Source organism: Glycine soja, chromosome 11, assembly GCF_004193775.1.
Source record: "Glycine soja cultivar W05 chromosome 11, ASM419377v2, whole genome shotgun sequence".
Lineage (NCBI taxonomy): Eukaryota > Viridiplantae > Streptophyta > Magnoliopsida > Fabales > Fabaceae > Glycine > Glycine soja.
The window spans coordinates 3,581,234-3,594,016 of record NC_041012.1 but is presented as its reverse complement, the minus strand read 5'-3'; the positions used below and the strand labels follow the sequence as shown (position 1 = coordinate 3,594,016).

The 12,783-nt window shown below is 33.8% G+C and overlaps 2 protein-coding genes across 2 annotated transcripts; both read right to left on the bottom strand.

The window, feature by feature from the left end:
* Positions 1-2,284: 2,284 nt before the first annotated feature.
* On the bottom strand, positions 2,285-6,847 carry LOC114375736. The gene is made up of 3 exons (XM_028333583.1): positions 6,461-6,847; positions 5,265-5,880; positions 2,285-3,389 (listed from the first exon to the last, which is right to left on the bottom strand). The coding sequence occupies exons 2-3, from the start codon at positions 5,817-5,819 to the stop codon at positions 2,538-2,540; spliced, it is 1,407 nt and encodes a 468-aa protein (XP_028189384.1). The 5' UTR covers positions 5,820-5,880; positions 6,461-6,847; the 3' UTR covers positions 2,285-2,537.
* Positions 6,848-9,253: 2,406 nt separating this feature from the next.
* Positions 9,254-11,926, bottom strand: LOC114375954. Its single transcript, XM_028333831.1, has 9 exons — positions 11,627-11,926; positions 11,291-11,472; positions 10,758-11,033; positions 10,602-10,660; positions 10,462-10,498; positions 10,286-10,357; positions 10,033-10,183; positions 9,742-9,909; positions 9,254-9,648 (listed from the first exon to the last, which is right to left on the bottom strand). Exons 1-9 carry the CDS (start codon positions 11,816-11,818, stop codon positions 9,289-9,291), a joined length of 1,497 nt encoding a protein of 498 aa, XP_028189632.1. The 5' UTR covers positions 11,819-11,926; the 3' UTR covers positions 9,254-9,288.
* Positions 11,927-12,783: the final 857 nt, after the last annotated feature.

Genomic DNA, 12,783 nt, shown 5'->3' with positions numbered 1-12,783 from the left:
ATTACAGTTGTTGACTGATAATCACAATTTTGTTGTTACTTATCTCCTTAAATCTGGGATCATTTCCAGCTAAAAAAAATACTCCTTGCGTGACCTTTTCAACAACTAAGAAAAATAGTAATGAATGTCAATGATTTTGAAATTGCTTGTATATTCTCTCAAGTATTTGTTATTTTATTTTGGTTTTAATAACATATTCTTAATTTATTAGACTAAAATATAACTAATTGTCGCAATCCAAATTTGTAGGTTCAAGCGTATTGATTATTGACTAAGTTCAAGTAGGCGGTAGTTGATTATTGATATATATTATATTACTATCTAAAGCTTGGTTCTGGTCCAGATTTGACCAGAGATAGAAGCATAATTGTTTGTGCGTTAACTAATCATCAAGGCATAAAACATAATTAAGAAAGACAATGCTCTGATAATTAATTTTGTTTTTTACAATAGTTAGCCTTACCGACCCTACCAAAACAATTTAATTCATATTCTCAATTAGGTCCCAAAGAAATAGGATTTGGTATTTTGGCGTAAGAAGATGATATCAGCTTTATATAAGGATATTACAAGTTTAACAAAGAATATTAGGAGTTTAAAGAAAAAGTAAATGAACATTCATAAACGAACACAAAATGAGGTGGTTATCTAGTTTATGGGCAACAGAATCTTAGGACGGTCACCAAGTTGGGTTATTGCTTGGGAATATCATTAAAAGGAGTATAGATGTATAGTCATTAGTGGGTTAAAGGTTTTAGTGGCCAGCACGCTGTCTTTGAAATGGTCTTGTTCTTCTTTTTTAATTTCTCTCCCACACCCTCTCTCTTTCTTTCTATGAGCCTAAAACTTTTTTAACTTTACTCTCTGTATGGCCCCCCTCATGGAGGTAAGAAAGCCAATAAATTGGTAAGTACATAAACAATGAAAAGGAAATAATATGAATAGTGGGTTCATCTTTTTAGGGTTGCACATCTTGAACTTCTGATAAGACTTGCCCCCTCCACGTTAACATATTCACACTCCACTCTTTTTTGCATCTTTTCCCCCCCTTGATTTAAATTAAAAACATTTATAGCTTCTTGCTTTTGGTTTTTTATCAAAGGAGTTTGATGCTGGCCCATACCTTCTTCTGCAGGTTTAAGCTTTTGTATCCTTTTCTATAGCTATGACAACGACAAGCTGATGTCTTTATATTTTAATGGGGCCAAGTTCATGTAGAATGCTAACTCCAGTGTATTAATTTCAAACCCACAGTACTTCAGGATCCCTGTCTCTCCGTATTCATCCGTTTCCTTCTTAAAAATATTCCTCCTTCCGACAATAATGGAAGAAAATGTTTTTCTGATTACACAATAGAAAAACCTAATAAAAAAGAATGAACAAGAAAGAAAACGAAGACCAATTAAAATGAAATACATTTATTGTGTCTATAGTTCCTCCCCCTCCTGATAAGAAAGAAAATGAGGACTAAACTTGCAATTAAAACTAAATGGATTTATGGTATCTAGAGTGTCTCCTTGACTCTTTTTTTTTTTTCAGTTACCTTTGGGCTCGCCTGAGATGGTGGTTTTATCCAATTTCAGTTATTAGGATTGCTACAGAATTGGGCCCAACAATAGGCTTTCATGTGGTGCTTATTAGGTTGTTATTTCTGCACCTCTAAGTTGTTTTCTGCACTCTTTCCTAAATGTTTTTTTTTTTTTTTTTATCTTTTGGATTCATCCTTCTGAAAGTCAAAATCTGTAATTAATCCGAAATATAATTTTACATTTCGGATGGGTGATTCCAGAAACCATAAAAGAGGTACAGCAAACAACATCCCGCTCATTATTACCGATAACAACTTGCCAAATACTAGTACTAGACACACGAGCCGTCATCCACCCGCAAAACGATTATGAGAGATGTACCAGATGGTTCAATACCCCCTCTATTTTCACCCAACTAAAAGACACCTCTTCCATTTCCTATTAAGGAAGATTCTCGGGCTCTTGGCCGCTATACAAATTGTGAATGTCGCGAAACTTATAAATTTGAGTTATCATATTAAAAAAAAAAATGCCTTGAGTTTCACTAATCCTATGTTCATGTCGGTCCTAACCTTATGCGCAATCTGGATATGCTTGTAGTTATCCAAAAACTCTCCTTTCCGGGAAAGAAAATTATTGAGCAAGAGCTCGCTCATGATGCCATTAAATAGCTAACCTATCATCCCCACCTCTATGCACGTGAAGCAATTCCAATCAGGTAACCAAGGTGCCAACATAGACTAGAGAGTAGAGTAGTAAACAATACACACATGAAAGAATCATTTACATAACTAACAATTCATTACATGATGTCATGACACAACTCATCAACAATGCTGGATTATTAGCAAAATTCCAATCAAGTGGATAATCTTTCTCGTATACATGCGCTCCCTCAAACTATTCTCAGCTTACCCTAAATTAAAGTGAGCATATTATTGAGACTCGGGTTTCTATATAACCGTATACCAAATCTTTGTATATTACAATGTACAAAGAGAAGCTACATTATTTGAAGCCGTTCCAGCCTTGAGGCAGTCTCCATTTTCTGTGCCAATAGATAGACACTCTTGACCACAATGGGAATTCAAAACTGTACTCAAGAGGCTGATCAACAGGTCCTGCCACTATCAAAGGCAACCATACATATCTCGAGTCTCTTAAGTTGGCAGGATTCCACCGATCAGCCATGAAAATAAATGAACCCGGAAAGCCAGGTAGAGGAACCACAAAAGTGCTCTGAGCAAAGAAGGTTGTAAGCCTAAACATTTTGTTTCCCCCAATGCAGGGATTTCCAACTGTTTCCCAAGGCCCCAAAATAGACTCAGCTGCATGAGCCAATGCTTCATTTGGCGCCCATCCTGTGCAGCCTGACGTGATCATGTAATATGTGCCCTGATGCTTGAACAAAGCTGGTGCTTCTCTATGCTGTCCCACAAGTATCCTTCTCATAACAGATGTAACGTTGAGATAATCTTCCGTAAGGGGTCCGATGTGCAGTTCACTATTGTCTTCAGAGGAGTAGATTATATATGCCACACCATCATCGTCTTTGAAAACTGTCATATCCCTGCTTTCATATCCATGGGGTCTTTGGCTACCAAGATAATCAAATGGCCCATCAGGCGTGTCACTGATTGCCACTCCAACAGCTGCTTTGGTATAGTTGGCATCATCAATATGCATCCACATCACAAACTTTCCAGACCTCTCATTGTAAATCACTTTCGGCCGCTCAAGCACATTAGACGTGTGCAGGTCATGGGTTTCATCTGTTTCCTCTGCTGCCAATACAATCCCCTCGTGTTTCCAGGTCCACAAATCCTTAGATGAATAGCAACCAACTCCAATAATGTCCACCTGGCGGAAAGAGAGGTATAACGACTTGAGTTCAGAGACAAAGTTATGCATCTAAGTAAATATACAAGGTCGGCAGAAAAATACTTTATATTAAAGAAAAAAGTATTCCTTTGGTAGCTACTTTAACAGAAAGATCATGGGCTCATTACATAGAGCAAAACCACTACTTTAACAGCAAGAGTATGGAAAGTTACTGTTTCAAAATACTACCTCCTTCCCATATCTTTTGATGTTTCAACTTTCTATTTTTCTCTCAAAACAATTGTTGTTTTAGGATTTCAAAGTCTAATTAATACATTTTTCTTAAATATACCCTTATTTAATACCCACTACTAGTGGTACAAGTATCAAAGATCAAGGTATTAAATAAGCATATTTTAGTCTAAATACAATAATTTATAGTTCCATTAAATATTTCTTAATCTATGTGCAATAACCTTAAACATCAAAAGATATGGAAAGGAGGTAGTATGCAAGTAATTGAAAGAACATACTAATTTAAAGAGAAACAAGTTTACTTTTCATAAAGTTGAGGGAGAAAAAGGAAATGCACAGATAAAAACAAAACACATTGTGGTGCTCTAACTATATCATCAGCATCTATTTGGGCATGGATAAGAAAATGTTCTATATGCAAACTCACTAGTGATACAATATTTTGCTCAAGTTATTCAGACACTGATACAAAAGTTTTTCCTCAGCCACTCCACTTGTAAACTTGCTAGCTCACCAAATGTGAATGTCAATTAATAAGGTGAATTTTGAGTCATGTAAAAGAAATTTCCCTGACTCCTGCCATCACTAAGTTTAACCAACTGGATGAGGCAAGGGAACATCCATGTAGAAGGTAAAAAGCCAGGACCATTTCATTTCTTTGTTTTTGAATACAGAAGCAATGTAAATTTCTCTGACTCACTTAATAACTTAGAGAAGTTGGACTATTTGGGTGAAACATTTTTCTAGGATTACCAAATTGCAGAAAAACTTTGATCTTTGGAAGAAAAAACTTCTTGTTCAGTTATAAGACCTTATAGTTGCTGAATTTCTAAGAGGTTTTCAACAAATAGCCATTGGATTTCTAAGCATTGGAAGGGTGAAAAAAACAATGAACTTGTGCAATTTCAGTGGTAGCAGAAGGTTTCCTTTTCTATTGAAAAGTACCACCAAGAATTCTATCTTCACACTTCATTCTAAAAAGTGCATCTTAAGGAATCCAAATCCATTAGGTTTATGTCAGTTAAGATGACTTCTTTTTTATTTTTTAATAAAAGCTCTTAATATCTTTGTATTTGCACGATCCAAATTATAAAGACATTGTAAATATCTACATCTGTCCACATGGAAGGTCAATTATATATCCCTTTTTTATAGACTAACAATAATATGGAAATCTTATGCCAATTTTAGCATATTAAAGACAAAATGAGACCTTTGAAACATATAACGTTTATCTGCCAAAGAATTCAATTATTCAGGATGATACTAAGAATGTTTAGAACCTAAAGATGCAGAAATTGCTTAAAATAGACTCAAAGATGCAGTACCTTCAATAATTTAACACAAATTAAATGCATCTCTAAATAAGCTACAGGATGCAAAGAAGGAAAATGCAGATATGAGAATCAAACATGCATCTCTAATCTACTAAGTTCTTGCTAACCAGGTAGTCTTCTTATGGTTTTTATTTTTCAAAATAAGCAAAAGACAAAACCATGTAAGCATTGCACTTATATAAAACGATGGAAGCCATTTTAACAACCATTAAATGTTTATAAATTATAATAGTGAAAAACAAGATACATAAAATCCTACAGCAATGATGACAATTATTAACTTGCAAACAAAATAACAGTTCACTTGAATAAAATGAATTACCCGAGCAGCTCCTTTCTTGTGAATTTGGTAGGTAGGCCCATCTTTATATTCACCATACCAATAGTATGTTCTTGATCTTTTATCATATATAATGCCCCCTCCATGGGCTTGAATAGGATTTCCATCAGTGTCTAACCAAATTCTCCCAGGGTAGTAGTAATAACTTTCGTTCACAGCAGTCTGCATTGGATCTATAGCTATTTTTTTACCAGGAAAAAACACATGTCTAAGTTGGGAATTTTCGTCCAAGAATTCATCAATCAGTGTGGTTGTCCGTTTAGGTCTTCGTTTTGCTGCCCGAGGGGACCTCTTCCCCCTTGGTGGGGGGATTTGAACGTCTTCCTCTTCCACTTCTTGAAGTTCATGGAATTGGGGATGATTACTAATACGCAATAGAGACTCTCCACCATTTCTATCTCTGTGACGAATAAGGGTATACAAATGAAGCAAAAATAAGCATCCTAACAAGCTCAATATCACAACATACGTTGAACATCTGCTCCCAACATTGCAACGTAAAGTTGTTGGTTTCCTGTTTTTGTTCCTCATCCTCATTTTCTCTTCCTTTTTATGTTCAAGATAATGCTGCAATTAACCAAATGCAACCGATGGAAACCTGATAACATGACCAAATAGAAGTCACAAACACAACTTCCCAACATGCTAAGAATTTCATAAACCAAAATCAGCTTAAATGAAACTGCAAATAATGACCCTAAATATTGCCTAATTGGGTTTCTAATTTTATCCCCGCACGCTAAGAATTTCATAAATAAAAAATCAGTTTATGAATTTTATATCCCCTGGCGGGCACCATTTTATCCCCTTTTCAGTTTCATGAATTTTACACATACTGCAATGCAATCACAAAATTAAAGTGAAACCAGTTTCAATGCTTGATTGGTTATAACAAATTACCCACTCTTGCAGGTTTGTCAGAGATAATTGGAACCCCTATCTTTACCCAACTTGGTACCTAAATATTAATAACTACCATCAATACTTCATTTTAATCTTCAGAGCTCAACCCTCATGTGTCAGATCCATTAAGCAATCCAACAACACATCTCACACCCAAATATTATGCAGACTCTACGAAGAACAAAAACCTAATAGGTGCATAACAATAATAAAGGCATCGGAATAATTAGCAACCTCTGAACAAAGCCAAGTGCAAGAAAAGTGAAGAGTCTCACCTGGTACCAACCGAACTATGGAATGAGAAGAATTCCCCGACATGCGTTTTCGTTGGTGACTTTAGAGGTGGTCACAGACACACTGGCATGACGCAACCACCGAACTAAGCTAAGTCCAAAAACGATGTAAGAGAGAGAAATGAATGAGATGATGTTGGGTAAGGGTAAGGGTAGTATGGATCTAAGTTTGAGGTTATGACATTGATTTGCAACCAAAGTGTGTTTTCACTGTTTTGGTACCGACCCCAGCCAACAGTTCTAGAACTTCTCTTTTTTCCATAAATGTGACCATCTCCTTTAAATTGTTTGTTCTATTTGCTATTCCTTTTTCTCCTTTAATTTCCTTCTATGTTCTGTTCTGTTCTGTTAACGGAACGCTTCTATGCTATGTTAATCTTCGTGATAATACTAGATTTTTACACTTTGATGCCCAATAAGACCACCACATTTAGCGACACCTCGGCATTTCAATCCACTTTATTTATTAATCTTAGGCCAAACGGTGATAATGATTGGTGATCTAACACGACTCTTCTTTTAACTTTTATGTGGTGTGGAAACCATAAGATCAATTTCTTTCCTTCTTAATTAGACCTTACTGTATTTTTATTTTTATTTTAACAGCCTTAATTAGACCTTATTACTTTTAATCCAATTATATAATCCAGCTAATGGTCAATAAAATGGACTTTGGGTTGAAAAATTATTATGGTGAGACGTTGTTATGTGAAAATAGCATTAACATAGGTGTTAAGCTTTAATTAGTTCCTTTTAAAAAAACATTAATTAGTTGTTACAGAAAATTTTAAAAGAAACTTGTTTTTTTTATTCCTCCTCTTTTTTTTTTTGGGTACAAGTTTTTATTACTCCTCTGAGATTGGCTTGCTTGGATTTAGATTTCAGTGAATTTTTGCGAAGCAATACAAAATATAGTGAAAGTATTGTAATGTTCATTAGGAGACTGTTAGTGTTCACATACACACAAAAAAACGAGACTGTTAGTTATAAATTGTCCATTACCATAAAATCACAGTACATATACTATTTTCAATATTGCCTCATTCTCGTAATTAAAAAATGCATGATCGTCCCTCTCAAAAAAAAAAAAAAGTATGATCGTCACATAGGGCTTTTAGTATTGGTTGGAAACGTGCATTCCATGTGCAATTGTGTATGTCATTTGACTCTTTTTTAAAAGCGTAGGTCATTTGACTTGTTCAATTATTCTTTGATAATAATCTTATTAAGAATTTTGTTGTTAATCATTTATATTGTAATCCCTATTAATTATGACATTTTTTCTCCCTTAATTATGTTTGACTCTGTATTTGTGGATTACTTTTAATCATACATTTTTTACTAAAAAAATTCAAAAAAATTCTTTATGACGACAAATTAATTATCTAAGTAACATTAACATAAATCTTAAACAAATAAGCTATAAAATGAAAGATTTTTACAGTTGAATATATTTGATAAAATTAGCTAAGTTAGTTGAACCTTATAAGTTACTAGTAATTTAAAAGCTAAATATTAATATTTACATAATATTATACTAATTAATAACTTTAAGCCTTTAACCAAATTGTAGCATGGGTGAATACTACAAAATCCTTTGGTAAGAAATCTTAATTCCCTTACATGAATCACATTATAAATAACTAAAGACACTTAATTTTCTTTTTGGGAATTGATTACAATTATACTTTGTAGTTTTGTGAATTTCAAAAAACACTCCATAGAAAAATCAACTGGATATTTTAATGGAAATAATAATGTATTTTAATCATCACTTATTATTATTAATTTACAAGTAGAAAAGGTACACTCAAACAATATTGTTGAGTTCAAGTCTTATAAATAAAATGTGAGCAAGTGAAAAAATTATACTAAATATGATGATCAATTAAATTAAATTTTTAAGTAGAAATTAATCATTAAAAAATTTAATAGATATTTATACTAATATTTTATTTTAAAAAATAATATTACCTGTTTCTCTTACTGTAGAGTGAATCATTTGCATTATATTTTTTTTAATAAATGAAGAGATATGGCCTTAAAAATATATTGTGGGGCCATTTGAGAAACTTTAATGAGTTTTTTTATTAGAGTAAAAATTTGATTAGATTATTTAAAATAAGAAATTTAATGTCACATTATAAGAAAATATGAAATATTATTAATAGAGTAGAAGAGAAACTTTGATGAATTTGTTAGTTGAAAATACTTTTAATTTGTAGTCAAATGAATCCACTTAAAAGGAAAAAAAATTGTGTACTAATTTATGCCTAACAATTTTTAAATCTAAATTTTTACTTAAATATCAAATTTCTTCCATCTAAATTAATAAAAGTTGATACCTCTACCATAAGTATTAGACGTATCAGCAACAGAGTTTAGTAAAAACAAGCCAACAAGATATAATATTTCGTAAATAAAACTAAACTAGTAATCTAACACAACTATTAATCTTTCTAAACGACTTAATTAGGGATAATTTATATTGTTAACTTCAGATGAATGAAGCAAGACTAATGTCATAACTTAAAACCAATTGCACACATTGTAGCTCATACAATCATTAAGCTGCAATAAATCACTCTTTTTTTTCCTCAAACATACAATATTCACACTTAAAACAGATTGCTTTCATCTATTTACATTGTTCTCCAATTTTTGTCTTACGACCTGAATGGAGTGCTAATTCTTAGACTGATTGGAAAAACTAAAAAAGGAAAGCAAAAGAAGTATACAACCCCCTCCCCCCCCTCCCGAAAAAAAAAATCCTACACCTACCTTTTAAGTTTGAAAATAAGTAAAATTTCCTATCTATATCTGAGGGTCCTAGAACAAATAGAAAGGGGTTTTCTCGAGCATTGAAGAGCCTGTGCCACCCAGGTGAGTACCAAGACTACCATAATAATGGAGAGAGACAACATAGATGACCATAACAATGTAGTTGAAATTCTTATTGGCCTGCATTGGTGCAACACAATTTCAGCAACTTTGTTCTTCACAACGGTGCATTTGGACAATCTTTGCAAGTCTGGATATATATCCAGCAAATCCTGGATGGATCTACTATAAGCATGGGCCATGTTGTATGAGGCTTCTGGAAGAAATCTCCCCTCTTTTCTGCATTCTTCTCTTGTGCCCTCTTCATGACACGTGAACTTCGCAAAAATCTAAACCAAAACACGTTTTATGAATTATGATTTTACTTCTCTATGATGTTGTAAAATAAATTAAACACATTCTATGGTTTAGTGAAGACTTACTTTTGATAAATCACCAATCCGAATAGCATCCTGAGGGCAATTATGTGGAACGTAGCTCAAGTTTGAGGATCCAGAGAAAGGGTCACAAATTTTTATGACTCCCATTAGTTCTTCATTTTCTTCACTCACTCCAAGGAGCCGATAAATCACCGACATATTAGAATTTAACTGAGACCAAAAAAAAAATCATTAAAATCAGAAAATAACACATTAGTCATTAGAATCGGAAGAAATCGTTTGTGTTCTTTTCCTTGTGATTCTGAATGAAGGAAATGAAACCAAATTTTCTACCTCAACTATGAAACTGTGGATGGTGTAGCCGATTTGAGCTATCAATTTCCCAGAGAAAGATTCATTAATGCAGGGCAACATCGAACCCAGGCTACTGTTTTGTGGATTTTCCAGGAAGTCTTCAAAAGCAAAGCATGCATCTTCTGCAAAGCTGCATGCAGAGTTTACACAATGTCGTGACACTTCAAAAGAGAATTCCATGACTTAAATCACGTTTATAACTCAAGCATGAAAGGTTGGTTAATTTACTCACGTGTGAAGGAAAAAATCAAAACCAGTCAAGAACCAGCACAGGCTTGTTAAGATCCAAAAGCAAAAAATTATGCTGCAACAAATGCAAAATATAAAAGTCATACATACCCATCGCGCAATGCAGAATAGAGCTACAAACAATATAGTTAATAAATAACATTGAGAGTGATATCTTACATTATAAATCCAGGACGCCAATGCAATAGCATTAGAACTGAGTCAAAAAACAGTAAAATGAGCAAGCATTAATTAATATCAACCAATGGTTTAAAGAAATTAGCCAGGTATAATACTATAACCAATTGTTTAATGCTTACCTAGTGCTGCAACCAGTGTCACTAAGTTGACTGTTAGAACAACAAAATGTGCTACATACCTATGTCACGTTTAAGAGCGCGAAATCAATAAAATCTAAGTAGGAAGTAAGAAACACAATCAGCATAAAATTGAAGTTGTTTAAAGGGAAAACATACGAAGTATGAGTGGCCTCGTCGAATGATTGTCCACTTCTGTCAATAAAACGGCGTATCACACGCGAGTTGCTTCTAAGGTCTTGAGTGCTGGAATTCAAACTCGCACATATCTGTGGATTATACGGAAGCAATAAAATCTGCATTTGGTTCGTTGTTTTCATGACTCTGCCTATAGTCCTAAGTGCATCTTCTCCTATACCCACCACAGATTCTTTCAATTTTTCTGTCCTTCGCAGGGTCTTCTGACTAGTGGCCAGGACAAAACTGGAAGCAATTCTGTCATACCACCCCAATTGCCTCAACTACAATTTTATCTAATAACATTGATTGAACTGTAAAGAAATTATTACATGGTCCAGAACCACCACGTGTATGTAGTAGTAAAGATAAATGTCCATGCGACAGTTTTTCAATTTACGAGAAAGAGTTAATAAAACTAAATTATGTGTCACATGAGCATTCCTTGAAATTATAGTGATTCTAGACCATGTAATAATTTCTTTGGAACGGTATGTAGGAAATTTGTGACTTACATGGCGAGAGAAGTGAAGAAGAGAAGTAGGAAGAAAATGTGGAGGTAGTAATTGTCCAAACAAAGTAGTGAAGCAGAGCCACTGCATAGATATTTCACGATGATGAAAATGGTCAAGGCCAGCCCACATAGCAACCAAACTAATGCAAATCCGTATCCATGGACTCCTGTAAATGCCGCAGACTGAAAAGGATCAGAAAGCAAGTGTAATAAACATATATATAATGATCATACACGTTATTTAGTTTTTAAATGTAGAGTAAAATAAACATAGCACAAAATTTAAGAAATAGAGAAGGAAAAAATCGGTTGAAGTGAGAAACTATTAACTACTCACAGCCACATAATGCTTGTTTCGAACATCAAAATCTCCATTGTAGTCTTTGAAATGTCGCAAAGGATCGGGTCTACTGAAGTTCCTTTCACGAACGGGGGACCCTGAGGCTAAACATTTTTGTTGAAACAAAGGAATGGAAACGAGGAACAAGAACAAAGGAAGAATTAAGAAGCGGTTTGTTGAGTTGAGCATGGCAGAGTCGGTTTTGTGGTTATTTTTTTAGCAAAGGGGAAAAGATGACATTTGGTGTCTCAAAATTGTGACAACTTTTTGAGTGAGGAGTGTGACTTATTGGGTAAGGTAAGAATAGCTTGTGACATGGTTTAGTGCAAGTTTTTTGTTATTGTGAAGGAAAGAGAAATGGTAATGCTACTTGCTAGAGATGGAGGTAACGAATCAGAAGCCGAAATAGTTGGTTCGTTAAATGCAAGGAATTGACCACTTTTAATTGGTTACTCCATGCATGCTCTATTCCGTGTCTTTAATGTAAGCTTAAGCATCGCCCTTTTTTATTTCCCACTTTTTGATACCTAGTTCGAACTATACACATCATAGAATGAACCAATAAAAAAAATGGTTTTTTTTTGCATATATACCTTTCTTTAGAATTGGCACGAGGCACGAGCATCTTACCTTCCAGTCGTTCACTACCCCGTCACTTTATCAAATATAAAATATATGAAAAGTTCTATAAAAATTATCTTTTATTATTTGAAATGAGTAGTTTGTGGGCCTTTTTATCAAGAGGGGACAATTTTTTTAAAATTACCAAAATGGTGATAGATTTTGAAAAAAATACCCGTACGGAAATAAGTCATAGATAAAAACACGATTTCGTAGTATAAATCGTAAATGTAATTTCAACTTCTGAACTTTCTCTTACTAAAAGCTTACGAACATACTAGTATATCTGTATATGTCAATTTTTTGTGCTTCCAAAAAAAATGTCAATTTTTTGTATATATATGATAACATCTTTATTTGTCCATACATGATATATGTCAATGTTTCTTTTTCTTTTTGTTCCATATACATGTCAATGTTAAGATCATGGGAAAAAAACTTATTCGTGCTTTTTTTTTCAACGAATAAGGGTCCTTCAAGCTCAATAGACGCACACCACAACCATAGATGGGCCAACTCTGTTTACTGTATGA